We start from the raw sequence: 12,054 nt of genomic DNA on the forward strand, positions 1-12,054 counted from the left end.
TTGAGTACAAAAAAGCTGCAAATTCCTCCTGCAGCTCTCCCTTTTTATTGCTGTTCAAAACGAGCCTCGGGATTCCCACTCCTCAACTCCAAAATGTCACTAGTTGCTTGCATAGCCAGCATTAGAAGTGAGTGGGGTTAGGCAATAGCTGTGATTCTTGCATTGCATGGGGTAGGACTAAATTACCCTAGGGGGTCATAGAATTTTACAATTCTATGATTCTATTTGCTGCTGGGTCTGGAAGACTTTTGAGCAGACCCTCTTCCGATCCTCCTCCCTGTCTGTCCTCTTATATATTATAACTGAGATGTGTTGCCTATGAGTAGTATGTTTTGCCCAGGCAGGTGCTCCTCCCTCTGACCTCCTCATGTTTAGAGGCTGGCTGTCCTAAGTGAAAGCACTTTGTTGTCCTTTATTCATCCATCCACCCATATCCAGGGACACAATGGAACCAGGATGGCGAGGGCCCAACAGTTCATGAAATTCTGGAGCGGACTGTGGTTGCCTGTTCCCAAAAGGGTGCAATCAGCTTCCAATCCCAATATGGCAATTCTCAGCAAGGTGAGAGTCCTGATCCTGTCCCTCTGCTAGGACAACAATGAACAGATGTGAACTTCCTATGCCTAGAGGTGCATATGAAATATTTATTAGTTTTGTCTAAACTGGGGCTGGGGAATCTGATTCAGCCCAAGGGCTACAACATCACGTTTGAAAAATGTTTAACTAAAAGAAAAGCACAACCTTGCAACAAAATGGTATTCGTATCAATGAAGGACAGGTTGTAAATGGTTTAAATAAATAAGCAAACTCAACCCTACATCCACCAAAATTATAAAGAAAAAAATTAAGCAACATGAGAATGGAAACTTTTATAACAGGGAAAGAAATAATTGGGGAAATTGGAGGACGGGTTTTGGGTATGGCGCTAGGAGAGATATAGAGTCTTATTGAGTGTATGCTTCTCTTCTCCTGTCCTCCCACAGGTGGCCTTGGAATGGAAAGACAGCTGAGAGAATGACCCTAATCTCTGCTTTGGAGACGGAGCACATTTTCTTCTTTCCCTGGTCCCAAACTGGATTGATTTGAGGACGTCAATGATGAAGCTGACCTGCATGTTCTCCTTCATCCTGCTGTTTGGAGCAGCTGGGCTGGTTGTCTTCATCCACCTGCAGGATCCAGAAGAAATTGTTCATCAGCAAACACCAGGTTAGACTTGGGTTTTAACGTATTATCTTCTCATGTTCCCCCCCTCCCCACCTGAATTGTTTGTTTGGACAAAATCATTCTCATTGGTGAGAAATGTTCTTGGTGATCAAGAGGTCTGTATTTGTCTGTTGGACATGTTCATATTGTCAAGTGAAGGAAGGTTCACCCCCCCTTCAGTTAAATATGCCTGCAGCGAGTTTTCATGGAGGGAGAAGGCGCTTCAGAAAAGCACTGTCTGAAGTGCCTCCCCCCTCCTTTAAAAGTGATTGGGAATTGGAGTGAGCTGCGAAGGAAGGGGTGGGCAAGTGGTGAGAGGATTTGCAAGAAGGTGGGTGAGATGTCAAGTGAGGGGGGTTGCTCAGGCATGAGGGAAAGGTGGTTGGCAGTGGGGTTGGTAGGTAGTAGGCAGGGTTGGTGAATGGAATGAGCAGGGTCCGCAGCCCCTTGTTCAGCATAAAAATGAGAACAGAAAAATTCAACACAGCCTGTTTCACACTTGAAACAGTAGGATCTGACACTTATGCACTACCAAAGCACACAATTGTTCTCCATCAAGTGATATAGGTTTAGAGGAGACTGATGTGTATGAAGAGACCCAGTTATCCCCTTGTATCCCTCCTTTGTAGCTGAACAGATTTGCACCACTTCCGGGTTGCACCTGAACAGCTGCCTCAAAACTAGATGCGTCCACGTTCTCCATGCATCCCACCTCCTCAAAAGCAGAGCAGAATTATACTCTGGAGGAGAGAGTCATTGCTCATTGTTAATGCATTCAGTCCAGTTTAATTTGGGATCGTGCAGCTTATAAAACAAGGTTAATAAAAGATGGTCTGCTTCCTTCACATTCTCTGTCTGCTCTAGAAAGTGTTCTTTATTGTTTTTAGCCCACGCAACCACGATACAAAACCCTTGATGTACTACTTAAGCCAGAATAAAACGAGAGTCATAAAACTTTAAGTAATGCTTACATTACTTTCCGTCAGCAAAGTGCTCCTGACAGTGGCTGTTTGTGTTGATTTGTTACCATTCATTTATCCTTTCCCCGTGCTTCACACTGCAACCTAATTGTAATCCTGTACTGAGAAAGCAATATCAAAGTAATTTTCCACAACATTAGTTACAATTTTCTTCTGATCTTTCAAGTGAAACAATCCCATCCTGTTGGCTTCTCTGAGCATATAAACCTTGATTACATTTATCTGTTGGAAACGAAGGCTTACTATATAGATAGATAGATATTCCCCAGAATGGTGGTGGTTGTACTTAGAGCCTCAGCCCGCCCCCTTTTCTGGTAGTTGACAAGCATCCTGATACTTAGACATTGGTACCTGACATTCACTCTTAACAGGAACAGTTTTTGATGGACCGCACTTTGCAAAGAACAAAACAGAGTTTGTGAATGTCTGCATTAACTGTGGAACGTATTTTGTTGGCTATGACAAGCGTAGTAGCTTCACCGAGAGCAGATACTTGTAGGGATGTTATTACAAAGGAATGGCGGAATGAAAATTTATAGGGCTGCTCTGAATGCTCTGCATTTCCAGTATTTGCTTCGGAAGCAATATATTGGAGGCAGCTAAAAAGGCTGCCACATCCCACTCCCACCCTTCCTTCTGAATATTTGTATCCTTCTGTCCCGCTTTTCTGGGCTTGTTCACATGTTCACACTTACAGAGGTGAGAGCTGTTTCTACGCACGTGCAAGTGTTTGTGTGAAAGGGTTGATTTGTTGTTGTTGTTGTTGTTTAGTCGTTTAGTCGTGTCCGACTCTTCGTGACCCCATGGACCATAGCACGCCAGGCACTCCTGTCTTGCACTGCCTCCCGCAGTTTGGTCAAACTCATGTTCGTAGCTTCGAGAACACTGTCCAACCATCTTGTCCTCTGTCGTCCCCTTCTCCTTGTGCCCTCCATCTTTCCCAGCATCAAGGTCTTTTCCAAGGATTCTTCTCTTCTCATGAGGTGGCCAAAGTATTGGAGCCTCAGCTTCACGATCTGTCCTTCCAGGGAGCACTCAGGGCTGATTTCCTTAAGAATGGATAGGTTTGATCTTCTAGCAGTCCATGGGACTCTCAAGAGTCTCCTCCAGCACCATAATTCAAAAGCATCAATTCTTCGGCGATCAGCCTTCTTTATGGTCCAGCTCTCACTTCCATACATCACTACTGGGAAAACCATAGCTTTAACTATACGGACCTTTGTCGGCAAGGTGATGTCTCTGCTTTTTAAGATGCTGTCTAGGTTTGTCATTGCTTTTCTCCCAAGAAGCAGGCGTCTTTTAATTTCGTGACTGCTGTCACCATCTGCAGTGATCAAGGAGCCCAAGAAAGTAAAATCTCTCACTGCCTCCATTTCTTCCCCTTCTATTTGCCAGGAGGTGATGGGACCAGTGGCCATGATCTTGGTTTTTTTGATGTTGAGCTTCAGACCATATTTTGCGCTCTCCTCTTTCACCCTCATTAAAAGGTTCTTTAATTCCTCCTCACTTTCTGCCATCAAGGTTGTGTCATCTGCATATCTGAGGTTGTTGATATTTCTTCCGGCAATCTTAATTCCGGCTTGGGATTCATCTAGTCCAGCCTTTCGCATGATGAATTCTGCATATAAGTTAAATAAGCAGGGAGACAATATACAACCTTGTCGTACTCCTTTCCCAATTTTGAACCAATCAGTTGTTCCATATCCAGTTCTAACTGTAGCTTCTTGTCCCACATAGAGATTTCTCAGGAGACAGATGAGGTGATCAGGCACTCCCATTTCTTTAAGAACTTGCCATAGTTTGCTGTGGTCGACACAGTCAAAGGCTTTTGCATAGTCAATGAAGCAGAAGTAGCTGGAACTCTCTAGCTTTCTCCATAATCCAGCGCATGTTTGCTATTTGGTCTCTGGTTCCTCTGCCCTTTCGAAATCCAGCTTGCACTTCTGGGAGTTCTCGATCCACATACTGCCTAAGCCTGCCTTGTAGAATTTTAAGCATAACCTTGCTAGCGTGTGAAATGAGCGCAATTGTGCGGTAGTTGGAGCATTCTTTGGCACTGCCCTTCTTTGGAATTGGGATGTAGACTGATCTTCTCCAATCCTCTGGCCATTGCTGAGTTTTCCAAACTTGCTGGCATATTGGGTGTAGCACCTTAACAGCATCATCTTTTAAGATTTTAAATAGTTCAGCTGGAATATCATCACTTCCACTGGCCTTGTTATTAGCAGTGCTTTCTAAGGCCCATTTGACTTCACTCTCCAAGATGTCTGGCTCAAGGTCAGCAACCACACTACCTGGGGTGTACGAGACCTCCATATCTTTCTGGTATAATTCCTCTGTGTATTCTTGCCACCTCTTCTTGATGTCTTCTGCTTCTGTTAGGTCCTTACCACTTTTGTCCTTGATTATGGTAATCTTTGTACGAAATGCTCCTTTCATATCTCCAATTTTCTTGAACAGATCTCTGGTTTTCCCCATTCTATTGTTTTCCTCTATTTCTTTGCATTGCTCATTTAAGAAGACCCTCTTGTCTCTCCTTGCTGTTTTTTGGAAATCTGCATTCAGTTTCCTGTATCTTTCCCTATCTCTCTTGCATTTTGCTTGCCTCCTCTCCTCCGCTATTTGTAAGGCCTCGTTGGATAGCCATTTTGCTTTCTTGCATTTCCTTTTCCTTGGGATGGTTTTCGTTGCTGCCTCCTGTATAATGTTACGAGCCTCCATCCATAGTTCTTCAGGCACTCTGTCCACCAAATCTAAATCCTTAAACCTGTTCCTCACTTCCACTGTGTATTCATAAGGGATTTGATTTAGATTGTATCTTACTGGCCCAGTGGTTTTTCCTACTTTCTTCAGTTTAAGCTGGAATTTTGCTATAAGAAGCTGATGATCTGAGTTACAGTCAGCTCCAGGTCTTGTTTTTGCTGACTGTATAGAGCTTCTCCATCTTTGGCTGCAGAGAATATAATCAATCTGATTTCGATGCTGCCCATTTGGTGATATCCATGTGTAGAGTCTTCTCTTGTGTTGTTGGAAGAGAGTGTTTGTGATTACCAGCTTGTTCTCTTGACAGAACTCTATTAGCCTTTGCCCTGCTTCATTTTGAACTCCAAGGCCAAACTTGCCAGTTGTTCCTTTTATCTCTTGATTCCCTACTTTAGCATTCCAATCCCCTGTAATGAGAAGAACATCCTTCTTTGGTGTCATTTCTAGAAGGTGTTGTAGGTCTTCATAGAATTGGTCAATTTCACTTTCTTCAGCACTGGTAGTTGGTGCATAAACTTGGATTACTGTGATGTTAAAAGGTCTGCCTTGGATTCGTATCGAGATCATGTTTGTGTGAAAGGGTTGATTTGTACAGCCCAGCTATTGCATGCACAGACTGTGCGCCCATTGAGTGAAATGTTTGAGAACCCCAGCTGTCCTTTCCTGCTGTTCTTTCTTGGCCATGAAGGCTCTTGGCTTCTTTGTCCACCCCATTGCTGAATCAAAGGGGCTGTGGGCTTGTTCACAGGTGCCCACGATGTTATTAGTTTAGATCCAATGGTGTGACATTATCAGTAAAATCTTGGGGAAAGCCAACAGGATTAAGTGGTTGCATTGGCAAATGAGGTGAAGGACTATGAGGTGAGGAAGGAGGGAAATGGGCTCAAGGAGAAATGAAGTACCAAATCTATGTACGGTACATGTTTTTGTAGTTGAGGACATGAGAGAGGAGCGGCAGGGGGTGGGAGGTGCTTTTCAACATGAAACGAGGTAAGACAGCCTTTCTAGTGCTTTCCTAGAAATAAGTTTTGACACTGGTATATATGAGATGGTAATGGAAGTGAGGGGAGAGAAAAAGTAGCACCATTGTGACAGAGGGTGCATTCAGATGTGGGGAATATTGTGTCAGTTTTCCTGGTGATAATGCAAGCACTTTGCTGATGTTCCTTTCACACTGCAGCATCTGTTGCGTTATGGAATGGTGGTTGATGTTTTTTACCAATATACTGGCATGTTGCATGCGTGTAATGCAAAGCAACACCAAATGTATCACTGTAGAACATTGCTGCTCTCTCACCCTTCCCACACAGATCTGCTTCTGGTCCTGCATTGATTCTCCCATGAGAACAATAGGAAAGAACTGTATGTGGCTTTACCACCCCACAATTTTCCAGATTAAGGGGGCTGCAAATGTACCGTGTTTTTTTCTGGAATCATATTACACAGAAATGAAAATGAATGTATGCTAGATCCCATTAGTTTTCTGGAATTGTCTTTTACATCTTGTGAAAGCTCAAATACAATCTTGAAATGGACCATTTGGTAAACCTTAGGGGAATGGATTAAATTGTTAAGTGAATGCAGCCAGATTTCTGTAAATTCTCAGACCGGCACTGGGAGTTCTTCAGTCCAATGCATAACTATATTAAGTGTGTGTTCTTAAATTTAAAACTGGGGATTTAAGTCTGTATCTTCAGTGGTGCCTTTCCTTTTTTAAAAAGGAAACTTTCCTTCCCTTTTCCTTATTTCCCCCATACTTTATTTCTTATAGGTAGGTAGCTGATGGTTTGCCGTAGTCAAAACAAAATAAAAAAATTCCTTCCAGTAGCACCTTAGAGACCAACTAAGTTTGTCATTGGTATGAGCTTTTGTGTGCATGCACACTTCTTCAGATCTGAAGAAGATCTGTTTTGACTGATACAGAAGTCACCAGACCCTTGGAGAGAGAGAGAGAGAGGGTGGGGAGGGGTATTACTCAAAGGGTGGTGGGAATGGGTGATTGGCTGATAGGTGTAGTAAACCTGTTGAGCACTGTAAGACCAATTGCAGTCGTTAACAGTCGCCAACAGGTAATTTGCATGCAGCAAATTAGACATTGGTTAAGTTGTGGGAAATGTTTAAAAAGTTGTCTAAGGCTGAACAGTTAAAAAAAACCTCTTTTCTAAGGAGCAGTGAAAGGGCAATTAAGCCAGGGTGGGGAGGCAATGAAGTGACAAAGAGGTCTCTGGGGCAGAGAGAGATCAATAGGTGAATGTGCAGCCAGATATCCATCTAAGGCTGAGGGAGAGAGGCAGGAGAATAAGAGGAGTCAGGAGCAAAGATTAGCTTGCAGTGCTAAGGAATGGTGCATTCAGGTTAATACCTGTTTCCTAAGGCAAATAGTCTAAGGTTGCGGGGGTGGGTGGGTTACCCAACAGATTTGCCCTTCCTGTAATGTTTCACAAACTGAAACACAGTGAATCTTCAAAATTTGCCCTTCTCCAAATGTTGTGATTCAGTTCCAAACAATGTGTAGAAAAATGTGTGTGTGCGCACATGTACACCCACACATGCATACCCACTCATACACAATTCTGGGAATATTCTATATTACTGGGAGTAATGTGCAAAAATGCATCATATCATCAGAGGAGAATCCTCGCAAAAAATTGGCATATTGGGTAACATTTTTCTGCAATACAATAATGTGCACATTAGCAGAAATGTGGGGGTAAAATGCTGGCAGATTTTTGTAACGACTTCTTTTTTTTTTAAGTGAACTGCTGAGGAATTGTGGCAAACTAAACATAGATTGTGGAGTGGAATGAGAATGCCTTTGGCATCCTATTAGTGTGGGAGTGGGATTTGCCACATCTGTGTTCCTCCAAGAAAAAGACTTACTTGGTTTGACCTGGCCTTGGGGCTTTTTCATCAGGTGCCGTCTGCTGCCAATCAGAGAGGGGAGAGGAGCTTGCCTTCTAAGCTAACTCCACACCCTAAGCATTGAGTTTTCTCTTTGCTGCACCCTCCCCTATGCAGTAGATGCTCTGCTCATCGCCTGTTCAGGGGCTAGGCAGGAATCTTGGCAGCAGTCCCCTTCAATTGGCCTTGGCCTCTTCTTTTTTGCCTACTTCATACTGCTGGGAGTCTTGTTTGGAGTGGCATTGTTCAATTGGTGGTTAGTATGGGAGATCAGGGTAAGAGTTAGGGAGTAATCAAATGAGACAGTGTTGGGTTAAGGGCACTCTTGTCACCTTTTGTCACCAGGGGTGCCCTTATTCTTGACATGCATTCTGCGGTGAATGCTAAAACAGTGGTGCCACAGTCCATGCCAAGACCAGATTCCCAGGGTGTTTGGAGCAAGGAGGAAGGGTTCCTGCCAATCCTTTCTTCTAACAGCATAGGTGAAGCCAGTCAATCTGCCCATGACTCATAAGGGAATTTAACCCTCTGTTATTTTGATTTGGTTAATTTGCTTATTGGTTTCATTATATTTCAATAGATACACCCTTTCCCCAAATTGCTGGTGTGTGAATTTTTCTCCAGGTGTGTTGGTAAAGTGGGAAAACCTGGTAACAGACACACTCACCCATCCCTGCCAGGACAACATGTAAGTTTTAGCTGCAGAGTGCATATTTTTCTTCTACTGTTTTCTGGAACAAATCATGTGAAAATCCATCACAGAAATTGTTCTATAGTTAATCCCATTGAATGCATGCTCTAAATCCTTAGGGTTAAACCCATATTCTCCTTTGTAAACATTTGGTAGAATGGGCTATGTATCCGCAGATGCATTACAGAGCTATTTCCTTATATGTTGCTCATTCTGATTCAAAAATAATGGTAAGGACATGGATAGGAACTTCTGCAAAATAGTTTTCAGGTAAGGTGGAAAACTTGTTCTGTTAGGGGTATTAAATGTTGCAGTTTGCACATCTCCTAACAAGGTATTTATATAAGGACATCTTCTGCACCATGGGAGGTTTGGTGCCCAAAGATTTTACATTTATAGCATAATACTTGGTAATTGCCTGCACTGTTCTCACCCAGGTGTCACGAAACCAGCTAGCACTCTGGACTGGTCATGATTATTGCACTCAGCAGTGCAATCTCTCAGAATAATGACTATCCCATTATAAACAGGGGGAATTTATAATGAATCAATCAACACCTCTCCTTTGCCAGCCTGGATTGACCCCTTTAGCACACAGACCTGACATGACCGCTGTGCTTAGAGCAATCTGAACAAGTCAAAGCCCCGCTAAAGGAAAGCGAAGAGTTGATGCAAATAAGGAACAAGTGGTCAGCCAGAAACTTTGTCTCACTTTTTAAAGGTTTATTGAGACTCTCGTCTGTCTCGGGTCTCAGCAGAGATCAAGCAGGGATCAAGTTCCAAACTCAGCTGGGTATGCATTTTGATGTGAGCCGACCTGGTGCTTCCTAAAACAACATGTAAACTGAAATTCAGCTCTCTGTTGAAACTCAATTCCAAATCTTGTGATGCATTTCTTGACCAAGAAGCTGTGCAGGAGAGGGTGCACATTAGGGAAAGTATGCAGAAAAATGCATATCATGTTGAAAATAATATACAGATTGTTGGCTGGTTATAGGGATCATGCAACTCCCTTGCTATAACAGCCCCACTGGTTAGCAGTCTGTTTCCGGGCAAAATTCAAAATGCTGGTTATCACCTATAAAGTCATATGTAGCTGAAGTCCATTCCCTCATACAAACCTGCCCACGTTTTGAGATCTTTGTGAGAGGCCCTTCTCTTGGTCAGATATTGCAGCCAAGGCTTTGTCAGCTTTATCCACAAAGTTACAATGCAGGAAAAGTGCACAGCTTTCCATGTTCCCAGCATCAGCCTGCATTTTGGTTTTTGGAGTACTGAGTCAGCTTTCAAGATACATATTAATATTATATATCTATGAGCTTGCAGGAAGCAAACAATAAACTCAAAGAACAATGATTAGCAAATACTTTGAGGAGGAAATGTACACATCCTTTGTTGACTGAACCATAATGCAGAACCCCTATTCACGAGCAGTTGTTTGCACATTTGACTCCCCTCGCAGGCAGCCATGCTCAGTGTGTCGAGCTGGCATGGTGATCTGATGATGCCAGAGGTGGGATGAGGACATGGGCCCACTCTGGTTTAAAATTTTGAGTGCTCTCCACACGAGTAGTGCACAAATAGGGCTTATCTCTACCTAGGATAGCAGCTTTTGCAAAACAAAATGATATCTCTACAGCAGACAGTAAGAGTGTGCCCACTTGATGCAACTTCTACACAACATAAAACAACCTTTGATTGGAATGGATACCACACTTTGTTTGCCCATCAGAAATCTCCAGCATTCTGTCTAAGCCTTTCAAAGCAAGCCAGACGAAAACTTCTGGCTTTAGGTCAGCTTCAGGTCAGAAGGTTAAAACCCTTAAATGTCAAGTATAATCTCAATACATGTCTAAAGAATATAAATCTAGGTTCAGGTGCCTATCTTTGCTCAGTTTTAGATTTGTGTGTTCATTTTTTCTTTTTGGTTGCCTGTTTATGAATCAATAACTTTAGAGGCGTTTTAAAGTCCATGGAGGCTGAATTTTGTTATCAACAACCGTGCGCTGTCCTGCCTCTTCCCACCCCAACTCACTGGCTTTGTGCAGAATACTGTACTGTAAGAGATTATGAGAGGAACACCTTGGGGGGTGATCTGAATTACCATTTAAAAAGTTGATTAAGAGAGGACTCTTGATTCACTTTATATACCACTCTTCCTTCTGCCCGCAAGGAGCGCAGAGTGGCAGACGCAGAGTTGAAAAAGAAAACATTCTAAACCAGTTAAAACATTCTAAAAACAGTTGCCGTTGAAAACATTCTTCCATTCAGTGGCAACTCATGGCCAGGCCTGAACCCACATCGGAGTGGATCTAAATAATCCATGTAAATTAAGAATGTCTGCAGCAGCCCCACTACAACTTTCTCCACCACCATCACCCTAAAGGGAGTATTTGTGACTAGTCAATAGTTATTGCAGTCCAAGGTGTACAGGGCCAGTTGCTTTTGAACTGGCAGTGCCACCACTTCATGCAAGCAGGAACCACTCTCATGCAATGAAGTATTAATCATGCTCTGGAACCAACCAGCCAACCTCCCACTGCTAGCCAGGAGGGACAGGGAGCAAGGGGGCATGTAGCCTCCAGCACTGTGTCCACATCATCTGACTGCATCTGCTGAAACCAATCCCACAGTACATCATCGACTCTGATATTGGGCACATCACCTGCAACTGCAGTAACAGGTCAACCAGAAGTCCGATGACTTTATCCTCAAAGTGTGTAGTTATAGATTTTTTTTCTGAAACAAACAGTGAAGCATAAGAACATAACACGAGTCTGCTGGATCAGACCAATGGACCATCTAGTCCAGCATCCTGTTCTCACAATGGTCAATGAGATGCCCCATTGGGAAACCTTCATGCTATACATGAGCACAAGAGTACTCTTTGCCCATATGCGATTGCTGGCAACTGGTATAGAGCTGAGAGGCCTCCTTCCTGTGAGAGCAGCTCACTGCATTCAGGTGGACAGTGTGCCTGTGCCCACACTGGAAGCAGACCTGGCCCAGGTATTATGCTGCCTGAAGTAAAAGACCATATGGTGCCCCTTCCCATTATGTGCACAGTGTCCACCAGAACTGTCAGTTGAATCTTCCTTCAACACTGATGAGGGGACAACATTCTCCACTGCACCTGAGGGCAGAAGGCTGCCTAAGGAGGTATATATCAGGCTCGTTGAGCGACTTAGTGGGAATGGTGGGGGGCTGCTTCTGCCACCCTCAGCTTCTGCCACCTGAGGCAGAGGACTCAGTCTGTCTAACAGTAGAATCCATCCTGAATGTCAGCTGTAAATCTGTATTCCCTCTGTGAGTACACAATCTGTGGGGACCACTTTTAGAATGTAATGTCCTTCATCCTATGTCTGTTCAATCAGCCTAGTTTGGTCTGCCTGTGAAAGAGACGGAGAAACAGGCCAGGGAGATTGTACTGAGCCGGGTGACCAGAGATCGTCTCCCTTGCATTTTGCTCCTCTCAGCTTATCAGAGCTGCTTGAGCATCGAGATCTGCATCAGCGC

General features: G+C 43.6%; 1 protein-coding gene across 1 annotated transcript in view; it reads left to right on the top strand.

Annotated features, from left to right (window-relative positions):
- Positions 1-1,003: 1,003 nt before the first annotated feature.
- The window catches only part of CHST8 (carbohydrate sulfotransferase 8), a 185,352-nt gene continuing 174,301 nt past the window's right edge, over positions 1,004-12,054 (top strand). The window contains exon 1 of the mRNA XM_035121089.2: positions 1,004-1,206. Within this exon, the coding sequence (XP_034976980.2) occupies positions 1,095-1,206 (112 nt within the window). The 5' untranslated portion in view covers positions 1,004-1,094. The remainder of the gene's footprint in view (positions 1,207-12,054) is intronic.

The sequence above is a fragment of the Zootoca vivipara genome, chromosome 6, assembly GCF_963506605.1.
Source record: "Zootoca vivipara chromosome 6, rZooViv1.1, whole genome shotgun sequence".
Taxonomy (NCBI): domain Eukaryota; kingdom Metazoa; phylum Chordata; class Lepidosauria; order Squamata; family Lacertidae; genus Zootoca; species Zootoca vivipara.